This window comes from Papaver somniferum, chromosome 8, assembly GCF_003573695.1.
Source record: "Papaver somniferum cultivar HN1 chromosome 8, ASM357369v1, whole genome shotgun sequence".
Taxonomy (NCBI): domain Eukaryota; kingdom Viridiplantae; phylum Streptophyta; class Magnoliopsida; order Ranunculales; family Papaveraceae; genus Papaver; species Papaver somniferum.
The window spans coordinates 103,744,772-103,767,137 of NC_039365.1; the positions used below are offsets into that span (position 1 = coordinate 103,744,772).

The 22,366-nt window shown below is 38.5% G+C and overlaps 1 protein-coding gene across 1 annotated transcript; it reads left to right on the forward strand.

Annotated features, from left to right (window-relative positions):
* Window positions 1-1,868: 1,868 nt before the first annotated feature.
* LOC113305877 lies at window positions 1,869-3,200 on the forward strand. The gene has a single exon (XM_026554869.1). The coding sequence runs from the start codon at window positions 1,869-1,871 to the stop codon at window positions 3,198-3,200; it is 1,332 nt and encodes a 443-aa protein (XP_026410654.1).
* The last annotated feature ends 19,166 nt before the right edge of the window (window positions 3,201-22,366 follow it).

A 22,366-nucleotide genomic window follows, 5' to 3' on the forward strand; every position in this document is an offset into this window, starting at 1 on the left:
TTGAAGCATCATACTCGTTCTGAAAGGTGCATAGTCAGGGAACAACGTGCAGCGTTATTAACTTCCTGAAGGCATTTTTCTCTCTCAACAAACAATTATGTACGGAGAGTCGCCTGAATCTATACACGGTCTCTCTAAATATTCAGGGAACAACGAATGAGTGTTGCCGACATCCTGAAGGCGTTTTGCCCTCTCAACAAACAATTATGTATGGAGGACCGCCCAATCGTTCTTCTATGTAGAGGCAGGTCTCTCTATGTTTTCAGGGAACAACAAGTGTCGCCGACGTCCTGAAAGCGTTTTGCCCTCTCAACAAACAATTATGTATGGAGGACCGCCCAATCTTCTACATAGAGAGGCACGATGAAATGTGCAACATCGAACGCTCATCAAGTGGGAGGCATTTCGAGAATCATATTCTTCGTGGCTCTGAGAGGTACTCGATCAGAGATCGTGAAAACGGTTCACGGATCGTAAAATACACAAACCATCACATGCGTTCCTGAAGCCGGGTCAGAAACATGCAGTATCATGATTTTACGATTTTAGTCCTTTGCTGAAAATCCACCATCAACATTATGTCCCCTGCTTAGTGAGGGACAGTCATGTTCCGCAGTAAGCATTAGATGGTGATTTTTCAGTTAAAAGATAAGCAGTCGGACTTAGTCATACAAAGTCATTTTTTGAGTAAGGACCCTGACGTGTGATAGAGCATCGTCATGTGGTCACAGAGAAACGAGGAATTGCTGATTTGGACGGTCAGACGTTCAGTTTTGGTCGGTTTAGCGTTTGCGGGCCCAGGCCCAAAAAAAGGAAACCCATGTTTTATTAGGTTTTATAAATAAAATTGATATAAAAAGTAAGAGACCCTAAAAAATTTATTTTATTTTTTCCTAAGTGACCGACCATCCTCCTTCATCTCACTCCCGTGAGAAATTTATTTTTTTGAAATTCGTCGGCACCGACCATCACTCCACCGCCGAAAGAATTCCGGCCGGCACCGACCAAGGTAAGCCGAAACCTTTTTTTTTATGTGCTCATCTATGGGTTGTTCAAAACAAAATTCCATGTTAAGTTTTATGGAAATTTATTTTAGCAACAATCGTTAGTCCGTTCGTCGGTTTAGGGATCGAACGATAATTCGTAGTATGATAAAAACACGTATATGTTTTGAAAATAGACCTGGTCCAGTAGTAAAATTTTATTTATGAACTTTCATGGAAAATAAAATTATTTTGGAACATGTCGACTTATGCAAGATTGAAAAAGACCCACCTTGACGAATAAACGCTCGTTTGAGCGAAAAAAAATTTTATTTATTTACGTGACTTATTTGCTCACAATTTTTTTTAAAGGTGCGTGAGTTATCAGCTCACAAAACAAAATTTTGTTTACGTGATTTGCACACATTTATTATTTTTATGCCTCAAAATTTACTTAAATTTCGATTTCCAGCAATTGTTAGACGTAAATATTTTTGGTAAAAATGTTGGTTGCATGGATTTTGTGATCTGATAGTGTATGCACAAAACCAATAAATGTTCTCCCGGTAGGAGTTCTTCACATGATGCAAGTTGTGTGAATCATTCATAAGAGTCTTATGAATTTCTCATGGTTTTATGAAAAATCATGTTATGATTTCAAATAATGAATTTTATTCTTCTCTACAGGTTTCAAGAGACGAACAAATTCCAGGGATTTTGCATCATAATCACTACAGCTAGTAAAACTATCAACATGTAAGAGTTAAAGTGTTACCATTTTGTAGATGTGCATTTTAATTCCATGATCCGTTGCCTTGTTGAATAATGTGCTGAAATAAAATATGGCATGCTCAGCAACTTTTGCAAAGATGGTCGATTCTCATGATGGCACCTCCAAAGACAATGCTCCCAGGGATGATGCTTCCAAGGATGATGATTCCATACTTTTCTGGATGGGCGAGGCATATGCTGGGACAGAGTCATGTGAGAGCCATGTTGGACCATGCACAGGTGACACGAGCTATCCAAGCAGCTGTAGAATTACGTGTTTACCATGATGTGAGAGGTATAGTAGCTCTGCTCGCTTGTTGGTGCGTTCCTACTCATACTTTCATATGTATATGGGGAGAATTCACCATTACTCTAGAGGATGTGGTTGCTTTAATGAATCTTCCAGTCACGGGTAATTTCCCAGCAACACTTTCGACAAACGAGAAGGCGATATCTGAGATCTTGACAGCTAAGATGCATGGCATTAACAAATCATCCAGCAAAACTTGTTATGCCCAGTGGTTGAAGGAGTGGTGGACGAGAGATAGAACTCCTGAGATACCTGTGGATGGTATGTTAAGCATTGCTGCTTTCTTGTGTATGTGGTTATCTAGAGATGTGTTTGAAGATAGTGGAAATTTGCTGAAACCGTTTGTGATCCCTTTTGCCATCAAGATGGCTCGGGGTGAGAAAATTCCCGTTGGTAGTCTGTTTCTGGGTTCACTATTCTCCAACTTAGATTCCTTGGTTGTGTATTCCAGCATTTCCAATGGTTTTATGAAAATTGAGACATATGCCAACACAATGTTTCTCCAAGCTTTGTTGTGGGAGCGTTTTGAAAAATACGCCCCGATTCCACGTAGCATCTTGCAAGGACCGAATGCTGACATCCGTTATGTTCTTTCTGAGAGGGATAATGCTAGAATTATGCGTTGGTCTACCAAAAAGCCTCGGAAAAATATACGCCTCACCAGTGTCTTAGACGAAGAGTCTGAGTTTAACCTTCGTCCCTGGGTGTCGGTTCCTTCGTTCATCTCACAGCTGATCACTTTTAACAATAATGAAGCGAATGTCATTCTGGAGTATGGTGTAAACCTGAGTGATGTTCGGAGATCGTTCATACTGAGTTGTACCCATGTTTACTTAGTATCAGTAATGCACGGGGAATATCTGGTGGAAGAAAATAACATTGACAGAGCTGCTCGGCAGATGGGTCTTGATCAGTGTGTCCCAGATGTCCGAAAAGAAATACCATCAGTCGATCAACTCAAAGCTTCTTTGGATTGCACACATCTTAATGAGCGTGAATATATGTACCCTTGCCCTACCCGGGCCGTCTATCCAACTCCGGGCTATGTAGACTTCTGGAGGCTGCAACTTGATCGTTTGTTTGATTTTATAATGGCTCCTCAAACTCCGGCAAAAGACCTCCTGCTGATGAGATAGTTTCTGAGCGACCAAGGTTGAAGCATCTTTCCAGCGGCGATAAACAAAAAGTACTTCCTGGATGTTCACAGGTAAGAATTCTTCTTGTAATTCTTATGGTGGTATATTGATCGTCTCTTGACTACTCCGTTGATTTTACCACAAGATACTCGTGTGGTGAAAGCCCGAGTTGATACAAACTTTGCTGAAATTGAAGAGAGTTTTCGAGTCGGGGAACCCTGAGCAATACTTACAGGGTGATGTCGAATAGTGTGCAGTCTCAAGCCGCTTCTGTGGTGAGTTGTTAGCACTTTTCCCGTAAAGACTTTTATTTATCCGTGTGATTAGGATCACAACAAACATTTGTTAAATTTTAGAATTTTTCTCTATGAATTATTGACGGTCTTCAATTTGTTCATGGGCGAACAATTCAGGGATCCAGCGAAGATGAGGAAGCTAATGTGAGTACCTTTTTCATGCAGACGGTCATAGTATCTCCTTGAATGAATTAATAATAATTTTTGTTAATGTTTGCAGGAGGAAATCACCGCGGATAAACAACATGTTGACGACGCAAATTCTTCTTTGGGGAGTGGAGAGACGGAGAACTCTCAAAGTCCACAACCGAATGGAAGTAGTAATGCCACTGACGGTGATTTCAACATTGCTGAACCTTCAAATGACTTAGAGACTCCCCAAGTAAGTACTCCTACTGTAATTTCTTCATAGAAGTATGAAATTGTTGACTTGTGAATGAATGAATGAGAATCCATGTGAGTATATGAGAAACTTTTCCGGAATACGTCACCAGAAAATTTCAGACTTCAGTCTTTCAGTAAAAACGCTGTAAAATCTTCGTCCGATGTCAGATTTTCGCCGTATACCCATGTTTTTTCATGCCCAGAAAATATCTAAGCTTGATTGACGAAGCGTTTTGAGTTTTGAGCATGTTTAGTGCCTCAAATAGGCGAAACAGTAAACTTCCAGGAGATTTCCAGAACTTTTTCAGATTGCGTGTAGTGTAATGTTTTGGCCACATCGCTCTGCTTGTTCATCCGATTATCATGAAATTTTAATATGTTGTAGAGAACATATATACGAAGAAAATGGTATATGACTAAACCTTATATTCCTTACCAATTGCTCCCAGTTCATCGTCTTATACAGGGTAGTGTAAAATCTTCTCAGACGAACTTGTTGCAAAACGTGTTTAATGACTTCCTCGTTATTTGTTCATGTCTTGGATGCATACTAAAGAACTTAGATAATTTTAGTTCACTTACATGTTGAATTTTATGATTGCTTCTCCAGTTCCATGTTTGAAAACTCTAACTTGTATCTTTGCTATATTAGGTGGAAAATGGTGGAATTGAGAATAATGAGACCCACAATGATGATTCAAGTAACCTTGGGACTATTAATGACGAGACAACCACCTCTTCACCTCAAGTACATGAAACTATCGTTGTTGAAACCGTTGAAGCGACCGGAACTCCAATTGTGGTTGTTTCAAAGATGGAAGAGACCGGGCCAATAGTGGAAGAAGCTGCTCCAGCTGTTGAGGAAACTGCTGCTATGACTGTTGAAGTTTCTCCAATGATTGAGAATCGCTTGATATTGAACGAATATCCTAATGCAGGGATTGCTTGTGAGCCTTCATTCGGCGAGTCACTCCCATATCACACATTAGTTGGTGGATTCAGCGGTCCCATAGGGTATGCTGATATGTATGAGAAGTTGTGGAAGATGTATGGTCACATTTCCGTTGAAAGAGACTCCAAGCTTCTTTACTTCTTGACAATGCAAGTAGGAAATATCTTGCGCGTCATAGATGATATACGAACCAAGGCCAGAAGTACTATCACTCAGGATGTACTCTTTGATTGGGAGTACAACTTGAAGAAATCTGAAGAACTTGGTTTCAACTTGAAGTGGCTCCGTGAAAATATTGACACCATCAAGGATGCAGTAGAGAACAATATACCTTTTACCAGTGATGCTGTGGTGGAGAAAAGGGCCAAGATTGCTGGGTTGACCGAGAAGCTGGAGTTGGAGAAGGCGGCCTTGCAAGTCTTGGAGAATGCAGAGAAGCGGAAATCTTACTTTGCCGACTTCCTTTGGTTTTCTTTCTATAATATCTTGAACCTTGAACTTCTGAGAGATGTGAGACTTTAGCTTTTGGTTTTGATTTTTTGATTGGTTTTGTATAAGTGAGTGGTTGAGGAGGATTTTCTTTTGGGTTTGATAAAGATTTTTATTTTAAATAAAGAACTTTAATAAATTACTGAATTCAAAATACTGGATTCAAGCATTTGCAAACGTTTTGGATAAATTGAAAATACAGTAAAAGAAATTCCTAAAACATTTGGGTGTTTCAAACACTCACTCGTGCCTAACACCCAAAGACGCTGAATGTCTCAGGCGTCAAAAAACTTCAGCCAATTTTCATGTATCACTGGCACGCTGGTCCTACCATCCGTGTTGATCAATTTATAGTACCCACCAGTTGTTGACTTAGCAACCACGAAAGGCCCTTCCAATTAGAACTCCTAGATGAATAGAGATTCCGCTTAGTGGCTTTGAGAACCAAAACTCCTTCATGAAATTTGTTTGGCTTGATGGTTCTCGCCCTGAAGATCTTCTGCTGATTCGGCATTCCTTTGATGATGGGGTTCCATGGTCGTGCGGTCGGAGTTTCCCGACTTTGTGGCACATATGGACACTCGTGCAAAGGAGAGTACACAGGGTATTGCTTGTTGAACTCATCCATTAATCTAACAACAAATGTATTAGTAGAATGCTGAATTTTGAGAAGTTCTGCATCTAACCACTTGGTGAAGTATTGCCGAGGAGAAATCAACCACTCATAGCGTTTGGTGAGTGATGAGTTATTAGCATCATTGAGTCCCCGGACCAAGGTAGCATATTTGATAGTTGATAATATGGAAGCGTGAGGAACAATAAGACTTGCCTGAGTGTGGAACCTTTTGATGAAAGTATGTGCATCTTCTTCAGGTTTTTTCTTTAGGTCCATTAAGTCTTTGACTTTCTCCAGATGCTCGAATGCTGGAGTATCCTCTGCTTCTTCTGAATCAGAGCTTTCTTCAATGGAGAAGTGTGCAGTGGAAGGCGTCGGAGTTACCTTTTCATCATGAATCCATGTTCGTCCAAGGATCATATCATACCCTGGGTCTTCCCTAATTATGTGAAATTTGGTTTCTGCCCAAGTCGAGCCAGTTTTTATCTTGAGAATGATGTAACCATAAGCGTCTCTGGAGACTCCTTCATGATCTCTGACTGAGGCTGGAGCATGAGTGGCTTCTTGTCGGGTGATGCCTCCAGCTCTGAGAGTTTTCAAATGGATGATATTGACAGGAGTGACAACATCGACTAACGCTCGCTTGAATTCATTTCCTTTCAGGTGCATTGTGGTGAGAAGTCCCCAGTCATACATATCTTTGTCAGTGACCGGAGGCTTAGGGAGAGTCTCTGGAATTGACAGTCGTTTCCCAGACACTATATGGTTCAAATCCGCAAACATGTCCATCCTTTGAGCCTTTGATAGATAAAGTAATTCGCAGGCATGCTCGATCAATGATTGAAATGCTTCTTTGACTGGTGGTTCAGAGAACGTAAAGTTTCTGATTGGGAGAGGATTCTTGTGTACTCCTTCAGTCCCCAGTTCTCCTGAGTCATCTTTTTTTTTGAATATGCGTCTCAAATTCCTGTAATCACTGGTTGGATGGATGACATATCTGTGAAAACAGTAGTAGCGTGGATTTTCCATTTCTTCCTTTGTTGACTCTCTCCTGACTGGAGGTATTTTGATAGCATCGTCTTAAATCCAGACATCCAATAACTCGATTACTTCCTCAATAGGAAAAGGGAAGCATGGCTCCTCTTGGTCGTTCTGTTGACGTTGAGCCGGTGGTTATGCATTTCTAGCCTGGTTGTCCTTTCTTGGTGCTTTTGTAGGATGAGACGCTGGATTCTTATGTTGCTGCGCTTCAGCTTTCCTCTTACTTCCTTCAGTAACATTCGTGGAGCGTTGGACATTGTACTTTTTATTGATCAGCCGCCTAGTGTTGACTCGAGTGTCTCGCGGCTCCTCAGTTTTGACAGTTTTTGTTCTTTCTAGCAAGGCCAGAGCAGTAGTTGCTAATCGCTTGGCCGCTTCATGGAGTTCTGAGAAAGTTTGGAACCAGAGATTTTCCAGCAAGGCTCTGTAGACGGGGATCATCCCGTTGATGCACAGGTCCACCAATTGTTGTTGAGTAACATTAGGATCATGACAATCCAAGGCTTGAATTCTGAACCTCTTCACTTACTCATTCGGATGTTCAGCATTTTTCTGCGTCGTTCTCTCTAAGTCAGAAAAAATGATCTGCTCCGAGACAAAGAAATATTTCCTGTAGAAATCATTAACCATTTCTCTCCAATTAGCAATGCTCCCTGGTGCAATGTTGTTGTACTATGTAAGCTCGTCATGTCAAAGACTTTGAGAATTCTTTCAGACGGACAACATGGTTGTGCTCATGCTCGCCTAGCACTTCCAAGAACCAGGAGATATGTTCCAGAGCATCCCTGTCCCATTTTACAACGTGAGTGTTGGAGAAGTGTAGCCTTTTGGGAGAGGGATTCTTTGCGTAGCAGCAGGCTATGGAGGTTAATGATGATGGGCTGATGGTGCATTACCTTTCCCTCGATCCTTCATAAAGCGTTCCAGATCTTCACGAGTGATAAAACTGGCAGGCTCCTTTGTTGGTGGGTTTTCTGCAGCTTTGCGGGATTCATCATCATCAACTACATGGACTGAGACAAATTCAGGATCAAATTTTCCTTTGGCTTTCCCTTTCTCCTGAGTCTTCTCAGCCATCTTGTCAGTTAGAGTTTTGATACAATTGCACAGCTCCTTCTGTGTTGCAGCCATGTCAGTCTGGTTTTTGGAAAGAGTCTCTTGCATCTTCATGAGATCAGCTATGGTGGGTGGATTTTCTCTGACTTCCTCAGGGAAACAGCCGAAGAGAGGATGGCCTTCGATGTTGGTTTGAGGAGGAGAAATATCACCACCAATGTTGGAAGCAGGGATGGTTTTCGGAATACCATCATTTGTGTTGTTGCTAGTTCTAGCATCGTTCTTATTGCGATTATGACTAACCCAGACCTAAGACTATCCATATTTGTGAAAATTAAAATTGCAACCGAGAGATTAATCTCCCACTGTGGTCGCCAATCTGTAGATGGGGGAAAACGGTTCGTTGGTTTTCTAGGGAATGAAGAGACGATCGAGCGATCGAAGACTCCTCAACCGAGAAAACTGCCTAACCTCAAACAGATGCACTGCACGGGAGTGCTTTTAAGTTCGAGAGATCAATCTGTAGGACTCCGGCCTAAACCAAGTCAATGGTCGTTCCAGAGTCAATTCGGTCACAAAGAGGGAAGAGGGTTGATCTGTAGGAAGGAAGCTGAGAAGTGAGTGATATAAATGGTAATATGTGAATGTGTTGTGGGTTTCTGCAAATGATGAATAATTTTGAGTGATTGAAAGAGTGTTGGTCACACGATTATTGGTTAGACGATGGATTGTCTGTTCAATACTTCATGGATTTCTGTGTGTTTTTCGTACCCCTTTTCAACCATGGACTCAGAGACTTATTTATATTGCCGTAAAGTGTAAACACATTGATCTCCAATAAGTGTGACGGTTTCTTGAGTGAAAGAGTGGGAAATCGTGGTTTCACCAGTTCCTCATACGTGAGAGAGTTGGTTGATTGTCCACCCACTACTTTGCTAACTCCCTCAACTTCCTGCATGACTTACTCACATTTCTCATCGTGGATGAACACACGTGTTGTAGGCTGCCATACCAAAATCCTAATAGATATCCCCCATATGACGTGATTGATTGTCTCACGAACATGGATTTGACTAGTCAGTCGTTTGATTTGATTAGACGATGGGTCTAAGTTTTGTTTAGTGGAGCATGATAGTCAAATGCTCTATGACTCATGGATCGAGCGTCTGCTAGGACACAGTTCTCGAATGAATGTTGATAGTCTGAGCAAATATTGTTCCAGCAGTTGATCGCTAAATTACTGAATATTAGTATATGAATCGAGCGTCTGAGAAAGTATTGCTCACTCGATAAATTATTGAATATTGATAGCTGGATCAATATTTTATCAGTTGAGCGAGTATTTCTCATTCAGTGAATTACTGGATATTTATAGTTGGATCAATATCCAAGCAATTGAGCAAGTATTGCTCATTCGATGGATTATTGGTAGTGTGACCAAATAGTAATTAATTAAAATATTGGCAGGGGAGAATATTATATAATTAATTTAGACGTTGATTGCTGGATCAATCAGAAAACTATTAGCGTTTGAACTGCTCATAATTGTGATTCAGCGAGTGTTTGTTCGAAATCCTAATTTTCTACCAATTGTTCGTCAATTCATGAATTACTGAAAATGGGATATTGGATAAAGGAGGGAGCGGCCACATGGGATAATGGACGACCATGTGGCGCCCAAGCGCTCGAGTGAGCATGCTCCAGGGTCCTTTGTTGACCAGCTGGTGAAAGAATGAAAAAATGCTAGTGTTGATCATTTATCAGAATAGTGCTCGAGCGAGCATTAGGTATTAAAACCTAATTGGTGAAGAGATGAGGGACCAACCAAGGGGGCATAGCATCGGGCCTTGGTGGTTGTAGGACCGGATGCCAATCGTTTAAGCGAGTCCCAAGTCGGTTGAAGAGAGTTTGGACCCAATTTGAGCAATTGCTAGCAAATTAGGTCAAAACCGTGAGAATGTGTGGGACCGGATCCTTACAAGCCTCAGGGCCGGCCTTGGTCGGTCAAGGCAGCATGCCCGTGTCACCACAGTGTCCGTGTCTCAGTCCTGAGAGTTTTGGTATTTTCTGACGAGCGTTCGAGCAATATTTTGAATTTTCAGAAGAGTTTGATCTTGACTGAAACTCTTAATTTTGCTCGAATGAGCAAGAAAAACTTTTCTCATGCGACAGATAACTTTGAAAATATTAAAATAGTAATATTTTAATTTTAACGTGGGAAGCCTTTGGTCAATCGTGTGACCGTTTGACCTTTTGCCTTTTCCATAGTTTGAGCAATATTTGAGAAAATATTGAAAACTAGGGTTTTCGGTCGAACGATGGAGTTCCATGAGATGATGGAAATAATAATATGTGAAAATAAGGAATTGTGAGGTGTGGGACCGGCCAAGGCTAGGGAATGGCCGGCTGGCTAGGTGGCCAGGTCCCGTGACACCTTTTACCTATTTTGTTCGATGAAAGCATAGAAACCCAAGAGTTTCTCACAAACGAGGGAGTTTGTTCAAGTAAGGGAAACCTTGTGAAATGAGGGAAGGAAATAAAAATATTAATGAAAATAAAATAAGGGAGGGACCGGCCACGGCATGACCAGCCGGCCAAAATGCCCGGTCCCACGCCTTTTTTTATTTTATTAATTGTTGTTTTATTTCCATGGTCGCTCGTTCGTCCATACTTCGATCGTTCGTTCATGTGTTTGGTGCTCGTTTTTGTATTATTTGTCGAGTATACACACTATTTTCTCAGGACTTACTCGATGACGGTCAGACGCTCGGTTGTTGAGTATTTATTACTAATTTATGAAATTCAGTGGAGAATGATTCATGAAATTGAGTAATAAAGGTGAATAGTTATTTATTATCAATCCATAGGATCAGCCGTAGATTCGACCATGGACTCAGAATAATAAAATTATTTATTACCATTCCATGGGATCGGCGGTGGATTCGACCATGGAATCGGAGTAATGAGATAAAATAGATTATCTTCTAGGAATTTAGTGGTGAATGTCATGGTAGAATTAATCTATTGTAGAATCAAGATATGAGATAGTTGAAGCATCATACTCGTTCTGAAAGGTGCATAGTCAGGGAACAACGTGCAGCGTTATTAATGTCCTGAAGGCGTTTTTCTCTCTCAATAAATAATTATGTATCGAGAGCCGCCTGAATCTATACACGGTCTCTCTACATAGTCAGGGAACAGCGAATGAGTGTCGCCGACATCCTGAAGGAGTTTTTCCCTCTCAACAAACAATTATATATGGAGGACCGCCCAATCGTTCTTCTATGTAGAGGCAGGTCTCTCTATGTAGTCAGGGAACAACAAGTGTCGTCGACGTCCTGAAGGCATTTTCCCCTCTCAACAAACAATTATGTATGGAGGACCGCCCAATCTTTCTTCTACATAGGGAGGCACGATGAAATGCGCAGCATCGAACGCTCAGCAAGTGGGAGGCCTTTCGAGAATCATATTCATCGTGGATCTAAGAGGTACTCGACCAGAGATCGTGATAACGGTTCACAGATCGTAAAATACACAAATCGTCACATGCGTTCCTGAAGCCGGGTCAGAAACATGCAGTATCATGACTTTACGATTTTAGTCCTTTGCTGAAATCCACCATCAACAGAGGGGTATGTGAAAAGCTAGTCTTGATAGATTAGATACTGATTTTGGGTTTATAGCTATCTTTTAAAGGGCATTTAGGTATTCAAAGGTACTAGATTTACTATCAGAGACAATAATTATGCATGTATTTTCAGAGCTTACTGCAGTACTTCTGGAGCCATTGGTTCTTGTAATTTCGGTGATTTCTATTTGATATGTGAACTTTGTGATTGTTGTGAGATTCCTACTTCTTGTATTATCTATGATTACTGTGATTGCTGTGTTATTCATGCTTCCAGTGACTTGAGAGATATCGTGATTGAGGCAATTACACAAACAGTGGTGATTTTGTTTAGAATTCTCCACTGAATGGATGAAACGAAATGCCAAAAGCATAGAAAAAACCACTGATTAGGTAATAGGGATGAAATTCATAGAATAAAGTAGGAATTGAAATAGGTCTGGTAAACAATTCCGGGGGAAACTAGCCGTTAGCTCAGATAAATACAAGCATAACGGCTAATTCGATCCGGAGAGAGGAGGAAATCAGAGAAGGCGAGAAAGAAAAAACCGGCGGAGAAGAGAGAAAAGGAGTCATACAGAAGAGAGGGAAGAGTATTATCTATTCACATATCCAAGTACAATATCTGGTGTTAGGAACCTAAAAGTTGTAGTATTTTATGTGAGCAGCACTGATGACAGAAAAGGTGTGTTAGATAAGAAGTGGGACAAACGTTATTGCTATAGAAACTCCTAGTTGGGTGTGTTCTTATGTTATTTTTTGGATCTTAACGGTTAACAAAGATACTATCCAAGGCACCATTATTACTCGGTGTGAAATAAAAATCAGATGAAAGTTATGAAAGGTAGTCTATAATATTCTAAAGAGAATTCTTGGTTCACCTCCACCTTATCCATGTAAAATACGAGGTTGATTGTGTCTGCGGCATGTATTCCACATATTATTGTGGTATCGGGATCTATTTCAAGCACTTCGTCTTTTTATACTCTCTCTTCATCCTGTTAAAAGAGATGCTTTAACTTTCAGTTTCGCAGTACCACTTAGCAATAAACAATTGAGAGTACAAAAGGAAAAAAGCTCAACCCTATTTAATTTTTTTGGTAGATGGTATAAACAGAGGAAATCTATCTTTTTGAGTAACATAACAGAATTAATGCCTCATTTCGCAGTTCATTGAGAAGTTGGCACTGAAAAGAGAAGAAGCACTTTGAGTTTGACGCATATAAAGATTTTGATGTTTTGTTGTTTATTGATGGAATCAAGGTTTTGGTTCTTACATTTAAGATTGAAGTATAGTCGATAAAAATGGTGCTTCCGACGCTTAATAAACCCATGTCAGGTTGGCCGAGGGGTGTAAGATGCCATACCCAGACTCAAGTTTTATCTTGAGGGCGTGGGTTGAAATCCCACTTTTTTTTTCCTTTTTTCTTTTCTTCTTTTTACAAAATACAAGTTTTATTGATTACTATACACTAGTGCATACATAGTCAGCTGCTCGGAACTCTGAAGGACAGACTAACCACCGAATTCTGGCCAAGTTATTTTTCCTTACATGCTTGCCATTTTATCTGCAACTCTATTACAAGCTCTAGGTACATATAAACAAGACCATCAAGGGTTCTGACTCGACAAATTGACACACCGATTAATTATACAATCATCTTTGCAGGGAGGAGAAATCTTTTGCTTCTGAAGGAGATTCACTACCTGACGGTTATCATTCTCAAATATTACTTTCTCATATTGAAGTTGATTTTCCCATATAAAATTCCCCGCGCTTCAGCTTGCATTATGTTTCTGGCATGTTGGAGGAATCCCATGGCTGCCACAAATCTCCCTGCATGATCTCGAATTAGAATGGAAATTCCAACAATAGTATGATTAGGCAACATAGAAGCATTAATATTAATTTTAAAGTAACCCTCTGGTGGTGGTTGCCAATAAGGTAAGATAGTTGACCTTCTCTGCAACACAACACAAGTAAAAGGACTATCTAAATGAAGATGATGCCAATGACTATACTGCTCTATATTCTTAATGATGCAAAGTGGATTTGGGTTACTATGCTGGAAGATACTATCACATCTATGTTTCCATAGAACCCACATGATGTATGTAATATAATGTATGGTGTTATGATTCTGGAATTGGATGCAATTTGGTTTATCTGCCCACTTGATAATCCAGTCTTTAACTGTGTTGTACCCACTAATTATGTTAATCAGGTGATGAGCAAATTTAGTCCAGATAGTATGAGCTACCGAATACTGTAGAAATATGTGAGTTGTCATCTCTGGAGCCTGACTGTACATTGAACAAATTTGATCTTGCTAAGAGCGAAGCCTGAAAATTCTTGTTCGAACCAGCAGAATGTCATGGAGAATCTACCAAAAAAAATGTATCAGTTTATATGGAATTTTTAATTTCCAAAGTTGCAACCACATCATGGGTGGAATTTTCATTCGTTGTAGTTGATTAGGATGGGAATTCATAGCCATAGAATTGTAAGCTGATTTTGTAGTAAAGTGTCTAGTGGAGGTGATTGGCCAAACTAGCTTGTCTTTCCTCGTCAGATCCAATGGAATGGTAAGAATTTTTTGTACCTGATTCGGAATAAACGGTTTCTAAAGAATATCCATTTTCCAAGATTGATTATCTTCATCTACAAGTTCAGCCACAGATTGATAAACTCTGAACATTTGTTGTTCTTAGCCTAGATCCCAAGGGACCTTTTCTTTTGCGTAACATATACTTCCGTTTTCTTCTTACCCTTCCCCAAGAGACTTTTGCCTAATGTATATTTTTGAATAATAAGATTATTTAGACCATCTCCAACGAGGGATTTGTACCCTTAAATAGGGGAATCTCCATGTCCTATAGAGTTGGTAATTCCCCAAAACCCAGTTTCCCTACCCTGTATACAGGTAAATTGATTGGAGAATACGCCGATGAGCGAACTGAATAGTGATAGGAGAACTGAATAGAGATAGGTATTATTTTCACCTATCCATCTTCATTACACCTATCAGTATTCAGTTCATTGACTAGGTCCCACCAACTAAAAACTCGATCGGTATTATTTTCACCGACCGATAAAATGAATGCCATAAAATGTTACAACAAAAATAAAACGGTATGAAAAAATCATAAAGCGCTACATACCGGAAAAAAAGGTAACAGTGGGGAAGCTTTAATTAATGAGAGAAAAGGCTATCGGTGTATTTTTCCCCGATCGTGAACATGTTACACGATCGCTCAATAAAATAGGGGTCGGTAAACTGATCGAGTGGAACACCATAGGACATGGTCTTCCCTTAATGCTTTCCACGCCGATTTTATTCGACGCCACATTGGGTTTTAGGGGAATTCTCACTTCCGTCGTTAGAGATGGTCTTAGATTGTGTGAATAGCCTAAAGATGACATTGTCATTTCTGTGTAGGGTTCCCCTTTAGCCTACTGCTTTAGTTACTTTCTGCTATTCACAATTATTACTTTGTCAGCTGTAATAATTCAAATTATAAACCTATTTTACGGCCCAGGATTATTACTTTATCAGCTGTAAATATCAAATTCCAGCTAGGACATAATCTTTATGGCTGAAATTTTTTACTTTACAGTTGGAAAACACCTAGCGTTTATCCGGCCTATGTTTTTTTCCTGGGAATCAGGACTACATACGACAACAAAAAATACCAACCATAGACAAGTACTTACGGTTGGGAACTCGAAATTTCCCAAATGGGAACCTACTTTACGGATCAGAATTGCAATTTTTTCAGCAGTAATAGTTGATTTACGGTTGGGAAAATAAGAACTCCCAGCGGTAAACAGTTTCAGAAATCCAATTTTAAACCCTTCTTTGAATCTCAATAATATGATCACCTTCTTTTTTGAATAAGAAGAAGCCAATTCAAACTGCGAATCGGCGGCTCGGAGACTGAATCGTTCATTAAATTCTCAGATTTCTTTGGTAATCGATCTGAGCTCTTTAATTCAGATGTTTTTGTTCCATTAATCTGATGATTGGCATTAATATTTCGATTAATCTTTACATTTATTATGTCTGAAAATCAATTTTCAAGTGGATCTGGTTTTCGATCCAATACTGAAAATTTGAACCCTAAATTTAGTTCTTCTGAAATGAATCCCGGGGATCCTCCTTCTCTGTTTATTCCTGATGAAGTCATGGAAGAAAGTTTAAATGAATGGAAATTTAGCTTGAGTGGTAGACTTGATTTTGTTAAACTGAAGAGAATGTAGCAGCTACTTCGTTAAAGCAGCAATGGTCTTTAAAAGGTTCTCTGCAATTCATACCTCTGGGGAAAGGCTTTTTTATCATCAAATTAGACAATGAAGCAGATATAAGTCTTATCTGGAAGGGATTATGGATGGTTGAATCCCAAACTCTGAAACTCAGAGCATGGGAACCAAATTTCAACCCAGAAAATCAGAAAAACTTCCTCAGCTTTTGTGTGGATAACATTTCCGGGGTTAAGTATAGAATATTGGAAGGAAAGCATACTATTACAGATGGGTAGCAAATTTGGAAGAGCAATCAAAGTAGAAGTAATCACTTTAAAAAGAGAAATTGGATACTATGAAAGTGTATTAGTAGAAGTTGATTTTGCAAAATTCATTCCCAGTAAAGTGGTAGTAGAACACAAGTATGGGAAATTTGATCAAGTTGTGCAAATCTTGAAGAAACCAAAATTTTGTAACCACTGTTCCATAATTGTCCACTTAACAGCTGAGCGTAGAGTAAAAAAAGGTGAACAACAAGATACTGGAAAGTTGCAAGAAGTTTTGATAGAAAAGCCAAAGAAGCAATGGAGGAAAAAAAACAACTCAACCTGCAAGAGGCTTTGATATTTGTTATACTTCATGTGAAAAAGAGGGTGATCATATTATTGAACAAATAGAAGACCATCTCTTAAGTGATAATGAAATGATAGATGTTATTATTCCTCCCATTCAAGGTGAATCTTCATCTGGGATATTTCATATTTTACAGGACCAACCTGAAGATTTTAGAGGATCACTTGACTCGAAGAATTTCCATTACTTACTGTTGACAAAATTATTACGATGGTATCAAATGCTCGAGCTATAAATAATGTAGTCACTATACAACCTCCCATTTGTACTCCAGTGTTTCATTCTGATACAACTTCAACAAAAGGTGCTAGTTCAGAAACAAATGAGAATGTTTCTGGTCAGCTCAATAACAATATCCAAGAGAATGAAGATATTATCCAGGAGAAGCATATAGATACTGCATCAATTCATTCTACTACTGATTCAAATACTTCTAGCTCAAGACTTGGGGATGATTTTAATAAAGAAAGAACTAAATTTGGAAAAAAACCAAATGTAACAACAAGGAATCAAGCAGCTAGCTTGAATGCAAATGTGAGTAAAAATACACAAGGTAAGATAAGTACCTCTTCTTCTCAACCTTTTTCTAAATGAAAGTGTTGTATTGGAATTTAAGAGGACTTGGGAGATTTAAGTCCAAAGATAAGTTGAGAAATATAGTAAAAACTTTTTGTCCTTCTTTAGTTATTTTAGCTGAACCAAAAATATGGGTTTCTTCAGACTTCATCAAAAAATTAAGACTTTGAGGTATTCACTACAAGATTATTCATAATTCTTATGATGGTAATAAAGGAAACATATGGATCCTATGGAGTTCTTCAATAAATACTCCAAAAATTTATCTAGTACCAAACAAGCAATAACAGTAGAAGTTGGAGATGTTGTAGTTACTGGTGTTCATGATGCCACACTTACAATAAAGAGAAGAAAACTTTGGAAAGAAATGGAGAGAGTTAATACATTAAATAAACCATGGCTTGTTATTGGAGATTTCAACACAGTGACAAGTATGGATGAAAAATTGGGTGGTCTGCCTCCTTTATCCATGAAAGAATTTACAGATTGTTTGAATAATTGTGGTCTCATCCAAGCTCCCAAAACTGGTATAGAGTTTTCATGGTGTAATAACAGGGAAGGAAAAAAGAGAATAGTTTGTTAATGATAAATAGCTAGAATGTCATCCAAGCTGGGGTTATAAAGTTGGGTAAGAGGCATATCAGATCATGGTGTATTGTATGGACCAAATGCTGAAATTCCAAAACCAAAAAACACTCCATTTAGAGATTTAAAGGTATGGAAATCTCATCCTGATTTCTTACAACAAATTCATAATTATTGGAATACAGAGATAACAGGCAACCTAATTTTTACCTTTATGAGTAAGATGAAAATAGTAAAGAAAGATATTCAGCAATGGAATTGGAATGTGTTTGTGGATGTTACAAAAAAGTTGAAGCAAGCTGAAGAAAATGTCTTCCAAGCATCTCTGTTATCAGACAAAAATCCTGGAGATAAGGTTCTTTTGAATAACTTAATCACAGCAACGGGGTACAAGAAGTTCTTAGTGAGCAACAAAAGGAAATAAATCAACAAAAATCAAGAATCAAGTGGATAAAAGAAGGAGCATCAAACTCAAAAAAAATTCACATCAACATGAAAATAAGGCAAGCTCAAAATACTACAGCTGAACTTGAAGACTCAAATCGAAATATAATAGTTGAGCAACAAAAAATTGCATACATCTTAGTCAATCACTTTGAAGAAAAGTTCAAATTCCAAGATGTAAACAATATACAAGATTTTTTTCAAGATATTCCACAATTAGTAAATGCAGAAGATAACCAGATATTGGAAGCAGTTCCTTCAGATGAAGAAGTGAAACAAGCAGTTTTTGATCTTGATGCTGATAGTGCTCCTGGCCCTGATGGGTTTGTAGGCTGGTTTTATAGACATGCTTGGGGAATAATTGGAAAAGACTTAACAATTGCAATTCAATACTGCTGGAGAGGGGGATTTATACCTCAAGGGTTTAATGCAAATTTCTTGCTTCTTCTACCAAAAGTCAAGAATGCCAAAAAAGAAGATCAATTTAGACCCATTGGTCTAATGAATTTCAGTTTCAAAGTAATTACAAAGGTTATTTCTACAAGATTGGGTAGTATTATTCAAAAGATAGTATCCCCTCAACAAGGTGCTTTCATAAAAGGTATAAATATACAAGAGCAAATTGTGTTGGCATCTGAGTTGGTGATGAGTTAAATGTAAAAAAAAAGAGGTGGAAATATAGGAATTAAAATTGACATAACTCAAGCTTATGATTCCCTCAGTTGGTCATTCTTGTTTCAAGTTATGAGAAATTTTGGTTTTTCAGAGAAGTGGACAACATGGTTACATACACTGCGGAAGTCTGCAAGAATATATGTGCTCTTAAATGGTGGTCCTGTAGGGTACTTTCAAGTGGGGAGAGGCCTCAGACAAGGTAATCCCTTGTCTCCATTGCTCTTTGTCATAGCTGAAGACCTGTTAAGCAGAATAATAACAAGAATGATCAAGACAAGGCAACTTCAACCTATGATATCAAGGAATGGAGTCCAACCATCACATATCTTTTTTGCAGATGACATTTTTATGTTCTGCAATGGAGACAAGAGAAATGTTAAAAAGCTCATCTCTGTTCTTAAAGACTATCAAGCTGTATCAGGTCAAGTTGTCAGTCTTGCCAAAAAAAAATGTTTTGTTGGGGGAACAAGTGAGCCAAGAAAGCAACAAATAACTAATGAATGCAACATACCCCTTTCATCATTTCCTGATAAGTACTTAGGTGTGATACTTACACCAGGTTGCATTAAATCCAATCATGTATGGAACTGTGTGAAGCAAATTCAAGGGAGCCTAGCAGGATGGATGGGTAATCTTCTATATTTTCAAGAAAGGTTAATTCTGGTAAAGCATGTACTCTGCAGTATCCCCATATATAGCATGTCAGTCTACAAATGGCCACAAAGAGTCTTGAAAGAATGTGAGCAAATCATAAGAAATTTCCTATGGACTGGAGACCCTGCAAAAAGAAAGACTATTACTTTAAAATGGGACAAGGTTTGTTCTCCATATGAAGAAGGTGGGCTAGGTATGAGGAGATTAGAAATCATTAATAACGCTCTACTTATGAAGTTATGGTGGAAAATTCAGAATAGTACAGAAGAATGGGCTAGATTTTTCCAAGAAACTTTAACCAAAAATGGAGAATGGATAAAATATTATAAAAAATCTTCAATACTACCTGGTCTGAAATGGGTATCAAAAACTGTAAAGAATCATTCAAGGTGGATTGTGGGGAATGGTGAAAAAATTTCAGTTTGGAGAGATACGTGGATAAAAGATAGGCCTCTATGTGATTTGTACCCTGAAAATAGTTATATGGCTCAATTCCCTGACTTGAAAGTAGGGAACTTAATTCTGGAAGGAGAATAGGTACTCCCAAATGAAATGCTAGGAATGATTTCAATTAATGATCTCCCTGTGATGAATAAGGAAAATGACAGAAGAATATGGTGTGGCACACTCACTGGAATCTTCACAGTATCCTCTGTTGTAGAATGCATTAGAACAAAATATCCTAAACTCAGCTGGCCAAAGCAGGTATGGAAATTTTCTATTCATCCTAGTATTGCAAGTAACATATGGAAAATAGTTAGGGGTATTTGCTCCACTGATGAAAAGATGAAAACAAGAAAATTCCAAATGGCTTCAAGATGATGTTTCTGTAAAAAAACTGAAGAATCTCTTGACCATATTCTATGGAACTGCAACTATAGTGAAGTTATATGGAGTTGGCTAGGAGGAATGTTCTGCTTTAAAAATCCTAGATCCTTTGAAGGATTATTTAACTCTGCAAAGCAAAAGAGCCCTGCAGTAAAAGAAATATGGAGAGTAGCTGCCTTCATAACTGTAAAAGAATCGTGGTTTCAAAGGAACAAGTGTGTGTATGATGAAGAATCTTTCAATGAACACAACATAAAGACAAGGATTATGAAATTCACAACAGAGAATGAAGTAAGAATGAAGAACTGTATGTGGAATACATCATGTGACCTTAAAATCTTGAAACAATTTGGGATGAAATGAAGAAAGTTAAAATCTGTTGTGGTTGAAGAATTTTTCTTTAAGTTGCCACAAACTAACCAAATTCTGCTCTGCTGTGATAGGGCTTCAAAAGGGAATCCAGGAATGGCAGGTTATGAAATAATTGCTAGAAATCGTGTTGGAGATTGTGTAATAGCCATTGCAGGTGGACTGGGGATTTCAACAAACTTATTTGCACAGATCATGTGTGCATGTGAATGGAAAATTTCAAAAGGGTTTCCTCTTCAGATCAGACTCAAAAGAAGCAATAACAACTTTTAAGAATGCTAAAGTTCCATGGTTTGCAATTTCCAGACGGGAGAAAATTTGTCAAAATGTTAGAGAATGGGATTTCATCCACAACTACAGGGATCTAAATTTTTCAGCTGATGACTTAGCAAAAAAGGGTGCAAATCTACAGAGTGGAGAAAGGCACATATACACAAGCAAACCACCATTTCTAGTGGAATTAGCAAATGATCTGAAAATATATTCTAGAGTTGGTTAGCAAAGGAGTGGTTTTTTTTGCTTTCTGTATTATCATTTCTGAAACTATTTTGTATTGTTTGATCATTTTTGGTTATTAATAAAATTATTATTTAGCAAAAAAAAAAGAATCTCACCTTTTAACCAATTAAAAGCAGAAATAAATGATAGGTTTATCGATTATTACCTTATTAACAGCCATTTCTGAAGTACTAAAGGGACATTTTACATACATTAAATTCCCCTATCATGGTTGGGACATTTTAATCCATTGCAGCTCCCAAAACACTTTCTTTGCATCCCTAATAATAGGTTTCATATTTTTGATGTATACGGTTACCTTAGGTTGTGTGAAAGCCTAAAAGTTCCATTGACATTTCTTCTTATGTATATTATATATTTTAGATGCATGCGGTTGCTTAGGTTATGCAGAAAAACCTAAAAATGGCACGGAGCAGCATGTATGCTTGTTGCTTGATAGTCGGCAATTTAACGTCTGGAAGTAACACGTGTTTTTTGCCGGAGTTATTCATCAGGCACCAAGAGTGATTTGACACCAAGATTGAAACAAAGATAATCTTGTAGTGAGATTAATATTACTACTCCCAATTTGAATGGTCAGTATCTAAGACAACACTTTGTTCTTGCTAAAAAATCACTACAAAAATATCAACTAATAGCCACGATCCTGCTGCCACGGATTGGTATATCTGTGGCTATTGATCACTTATTGCCACGCCTGATTCGTGGTCGTGGCAATAGATCAATCCATTAGCTACGGCAAGTTGGGAATTAGCCACGACAACCAAGATTCCATAGCTTTACAAGGGATGTACGTGCTCGGCGACTTCCAGTCACGACATAGTGGGCCGTGGGTATTGTGGGCTTTTTCTACGGCATAAGAAGTTCTCTCGTGGCTAATATCCAGACTAATTTTATTCCCGCAACTTCATCAGAACAACCCACGTTTCACAGAATAAGAGAAAGTAACTCCCCAGTTCTTCCTCAACTCCTCCTTCAGGCTTCCTCTTCTTTCTTATTTATCATAATTAAACAAACCTAATCGTTTCTTCAACTGTGTATGTCAAAATTAAACAAACCCGATCGTTAAATTTCTCTACGCGGGGAAGAAGTCCTGCAAGTAAGTTAGAGTTTGTGTAAAATCAATTCTTTGATTTTTTGAACCTAGGGTTACGAAGTAATTTTAGTTGGTTTTGTGT